This window comes from Pseudonaja textilis, chromosome 1 (genome assembly GCF_049901715.1).
Source record: "Pseudonaja textilis isolate UNSWEBS1 chromosome 1, rPseTex1.2, whole genome shotgun sequence".
Lineage (NCBI taxonomy): Eukaryota > Metazoa > Chordata > Lepidosauria > Squamata > Elapidae > Pseudonaja > Pseudonaja textilis.
Window position 1 is genome coordinate 84,556,328 of NC_141990.1, and position 5,288 is coordinate 84,561,615.

At 39.5% G+C, this 5,288-nt stretch overlaps 1 protein-coding gene across 1 annotated transcript; it reads left to right on the forward strand.

Annotated features, from left to right (window-relative positions):
• Positions 1-2,585: 2,585 nt before the first annotated feature.
• Positions 2,586-4,301, forward strand: SF3B5 (splicing factor 3b subunit 5). The gene has a single exon (XM_026705613.2). The coding sequence runs from the start codon at positions 2,691-2,693 to the stop codon at positions 2,949-2,951; it is 261 nt and encodes an 86-aa protein (XP_026561398.1). The 5' UTR covers positions 2,586-2,690; the 3' UTR covers positions 2,952-4,301.
• The last annotated feature ends 987 nt before the right edge of the window (positions 4,302-5,288 follow it).

A 5,288-nucleotide genomic window follows, 5' to 3' on the forward strand; every position in this document is an offset into this window, starting at 1 on the left:
AAATACTAGACTTTTATACACGTAAGGGTAAAGTGTGCATGAGATAGCAGAAGTGGACAAATTCTGACTTGGAATCAGGTCAACTAAGAAAAAAACAATGTGATAAAGAGGCTAGAGGCAAAAGAGAAAAAAAAACCTTCTCCCCCCCTGATGTCTGTACAGTCTTTAAAAACAAAAACTTGATCTTCAGTTTACTGCTATTCTGCAGCAAGAATAGATTGCCTGTATTTCTGAGGAAGGATCTGACTATAGGAACTGTGTCTTTTTGTGTCCTTTTAAGTAATCCTCTTCCTTGGGTGAGTTAGTTCTCCTTTTGAAGTTCAATATGACTGAATTAGATTTGAGCCATTTCCCACCCATGCAGGTTATTCTATAGTTAGCCGGAGGTGGTATTCAGCAGGTTCTGACCAGTTCTGGAGAACCTGTAGCGGAACTTTTGAGTAGTTTGGAGAACCGGCAAATACCACCTCTGACTGGAGATTTTACAGTATCCTTCCCCTGCCACGCCCACAGAACCGGTAGGTGAAAAAATGTGAATCCCACCACTGTAGTTAGCCCTTGGCAATTGTATAAAAAACTAGCTTCCATATAGAGTAAGAATTAGTTTTACTTACTAATAAGGATTATTTAGATGTAACATTAAGTATGGTAGTTTCTGCAGATAATAAGACCCATTAATTCATTAATTAGTGCATCTAATTGTGGATTCAAAGTGTTCACATGGATCTGCATCAATTAAAATTAATAAATCAGTACTAGAATAGTTTAGCTTAGTGTTAGTGATCTCTCCCAATTTTCATTTCCCCTGGATGATCAATACAGCTTTTGTTGTTTTTTAACAAAATACTTCAATTTGTACAGAAGGTCTAGAATACATACAGTGGTCAGATCATATACACATGAGTTGGACATACCAATAGATCTTTGACATTTCCTGTCTAAACCAAACAATGTTACATGATTATACAGATTATAAACCAAACAATGTTACATGATTATACATAAACATGATTACCAAACGTTTGCAGTTCAATATGCACTTACATTTTTTAGCCATTTGTCTTCCTCACCTGCTGTCATGCTATTCATTTTTTAAAATGAAACTAGTATAAAGCTAGTACCAAAATTTGTAGTGCTCCAGTCCAAAAGACAATTGGCATTTGGCCCACAATAACCAGTATTTGTCCCATATTCCAGAAAGAACCTATATATAATAATTCTTGCAGTACCTGTTTTACAGGCCTAACATGACAAGTATTTTTACCCTGGTCAAAACACAGTTATTCAGTGAAGAAAAGGAATATAACAAAACAGGAGTACATTTTATCTCATCTGGCCAAGCTCTGAATTTTGAAATAAATATTTTATGAACTCAAACAATTAGAATTATTTCTCAAGTTAAACTGTCCTTGATTAAACAGAGAAATAATTCATGCAGTTTTCAGAGCTTCTATGGTTCAATTACTAAATTGTTCACTGAGACTGTAAATAGGTGTGGCAGGTTGAAGACTCTTTTCTCACCATCTTCCATTATGAGATAACACTGAAAATATTGCATTGAAGAATGTATTAATATCGAAACTGTGAAACTTTTTTAAATATAGTAATATAGAAAATATTGCACTGAAGAATGTATTATCGAAACTGTGAAACTTTTTAAAATATAGTAATTGTTTAAGTGTATGAAGGAAATCAGAATCCCCATGGTTTGCTCTGCTCCTGTATCAAAACAAAATAGGAAAGATCTCCTACAAAAGGCTTACAAGCCTTACAATTATTTGACTGTAGATAGCTAACAATAAACATTTGGCACGTGATCAGAGATACTTTCTTAAATTACTTAAATCTTAAATCTTTCATACAAACGCTGGTGAAAACACTTGGCTGCTCTGAGAAATGAAGACCTGGCTTGCACAAGAGTGATTTGGGATTAGCTAATAGATAGACACATTCAATAGTAAGCATATAGAGAAGTTATTCTCTTTGAGGGATTGCTTTATACCAGCCACCCAACTTAATCTAGAGATAATACTAAGAGTTTTGAACTTCCCATATTGAAGTTATCTGGAAAAATAAGCAAAATTCCGCCTCTTTAACTTCTGCCTAGGAAACTATGCCGAAGTCATTTTAAAAATCCCAGAATAGCATAGCTAAAAAGCATTTCGTAGCGCTGCCGAGAAAACTACTACAGTAGATTGCATTTATAGTGTCTCCTGCTTGAGCAGGGGGTTGGACTAGATAACCTACAAGGTCCCTTCCAACTCTTGTTATTCTATTCGTCGTGTTCTTCATCGTCACATGAGAATTCCTCTCCAAAGACTCCAACCCCCAAAATGCACTTCGACTGGCTTTCTTTTTTTCTCTCTCTCTCTCTCTTTCTCTCTTTGACATTTTAAAATTAAAAAGGAAACCGGCCCTTCCATTCGTTTAAAAAAAAAAGGCGGGAACAACAATTACTAGGCTTCTTAAGGATCTAAAGCCCGCCTCTTCCCACCTCGTGAAAATTATGATCGTAACCATAGAAGGAGGGCTAGAGCGGAACACTGGCCGCAAGGCGATCTGCGGGTCGTAAAGCCGGAAGCGGAAGTGGCGTCGGGCCGCCTTTTTTTGCTTCAGGTTCCATTTTCTCGAGGACCGTTGGCGCGTGGTGGGGCCTGTTTCGGGTTGGCGTCCTAACCTCCTTGCGCACCATGACGGACCGTTACACGATTCACAGCCAGTTGGAGCATTTACAGTCCAAGTACATCGGGACCGGCCATGCCGACACCACCAAGTGGGAGTGGCTCGTGAACCAGCACCGGGACTCCTATTGCTCCTACATGGGCCATTTCGACCTGCTCAACTACTTCGCCATCGCCGAGGACGAAAGCAAAGCCCGCGTCCGCTTCAACCTCATGGAGAAGATGCTGCAACCCTGCGGGCCGCCCGCCGACAAGCCCGACGAGTCTTAAGCTTTGCAGCCGTGCAGCCCACCCCGAGCGAGGAAGGATGGATGGATGAATGGATGAATGAATGAAGGAGCTCAACCTTGCCGACCCTGCGGACCCCTCGCTCCATTTGGGGAAACATTGGATTCTGTACCGCCTCCTTCCACCCACCCGTGACTGCTTGTGGACTGCCGCAGTTAAACTGATCCCGACGTGTTTCGTACACCCTACATGGCGGGGAGGGCATTTTCTGAACTTTTGCCCTCTCTAGCCTGAGGGGACTTGGGACAAAGACGGAGCAGAGCGAGGCCCGATGGTTTCACACAGACGGGCACGGGGATGGCTTGCTTTAAAGACTTGCAAACGGATCTTTTTTTCCCCCACTCCCTTCATTTTCCACTTTGGAGTGTTTGGGAGGCGTTTTCACAATTCGGTTTAATAAAAGATAATGCTTTTTTTAAAGAAAAGTAAAAATAATTGTGTGGGTAATCAATTGAAATAGCAAACCAAGGAGCCACTGATAGATGGCATAATATTAATGCAGCTCCAAAATAATCTCAGTTTGTACCTGGTGGCTATGCAGCCCTTGAGCAATCTCAGGTTAAAACAAATGTATAGTTGGCCATTTGTATGATGGTTTCTGTACAAAGATCCCTACGCTTGGTCATCCTATTAAATTAGCTTTAATGACAAAGCCAAAGGTTTATATTTGTTAACCAGTGCATTGATCAATAGCCCTGTCAAACTATTTTGCATAACATATTTTGTGATACCTAACTGGGTGGCACTGCCAGATAAAACCAGTACAAATTTGGGGGTCCTCCTGGATTCTGAGCTCCTGCTCAATGAGAAAGTAGGTAACTGGTCAGGAGGGCTTTTGAACAGATCTATTTGGTGTACGAATTATGTCCTTTCCTGATGAGCAGGCCATTCACACAGTCATTCATCCCTTAGTCACTTTCCATTTGCACTATTGTGATATTCTCTGCAAGAGCCAGTTTAGTTGTTAAAGCAACATGCTAGAAACTGGGGGACTAGGAGTTCAAGTCTTAAGGTTAAAAGTAGCAGGGTGACTTTGGGCCAGTCAGTCCCAGACCTTGGAAGAAAGCATTGGAAAACCACTTTGGGAAATTTTTGCAAAAGGAATTTCACTTGGGGTGTCTAGTTAGCTACAGGGATGTTTTTCTCCTATGGTTACTGCCTAAGTAAGATCTGAAAGAATTGGAAACTTTCTGTTCCCAGCTATAAAACACAGACCTTTTGATACCTAGAAGACATTTCTTGATAGCTGTCTTGTCCTGTGGAACAACATGTCCACTGAGTTCTTTGTGAGTCAAGACTTTGAGGCTTCCATAAAATATATTTGTACTGATACAGTTTCATTGTTTTTAGTTATTTACCGGACATCTTAGTTCTATTGTGTAAAGGCTCTAGAGTCATTTTTTGATTAAAGCGGCATAGGAGTTGACCAAAGGGAAAAAATAGAAAACATAGACCATAAAGCCAGAAACATTCTTACTTACATAAGATTATCACCTGTAAAAATTGGAATATGACTGCTAGTTTTATTATCACACTTCAATCCATCGTACAAGCTTTAAAAGAGACGAGAGGCTGAATGTATGTAAACTGGTTTGCTGAGCTCTTCTAATTCAGGTGCTGTAAAAAGTAAAGGTTGCTATTCAAAAGTTTGGTGGGCATGTTCTCCTCATCTTCTTCCTTGAGTTGGAGCCCTAAGAGCAGGCAAGCGTTAATTTAGGTAGTCTAAAATAAAGCAGATGATAACAAAACAAGCCTGATGGACTGGCCAATTTGAGAAAGTGCAATATGGTTTCACAGTTCATTAGTAGATATATTTGTTCTAGTATTACATTGCATCTTTGGAATATAGAAGAACAAGTAGCACAGGAGAAAAGAGAATATGAACAAAAGTTGGTTTAAGATGCTGAGGGAAATAAATTAGTTAAGTATCTACAGGATGGGGAAAAATGGGAAATAATGTGCTATTGATAGCTCCAGTTTGCAGCTCTTAAATTTAGGTCAACTCTATATCAATCATTACACCAATAACAAAGCCAGTTTGATCTAGTGGTTAAAATGCTGGCCTAGAAACCAGCTGGCTGGGTGTCTTTGAGCCAGTCATTCTCTCAACCCAACTCTCCTCAGGGTTATATGGAAGAAGTATCAGGCATGTTTGCTGCCTTGGGTTATTTATAAAAAAAGGTGGAGTATTAATAAACTGACTAGGGAGGCTTAAGAATTCACAGGAAATATCAGAATTTTGGAACAATTTTACAATATTTTATCACTAAAGCCTTTGATAAATCTGTCAGTATGGTAGTGAAGTTTAATGAAATTGAT

Bases quoted from the DNA above. Each gene is read 5' to 3' on its own strand.
- SF3B5 (XM_026705613.2), top strand. From the start codon at position 2,691: ATGACGGACCGTTACACGATTCACAGCCAGTTGGAGCATTTACAGTCC.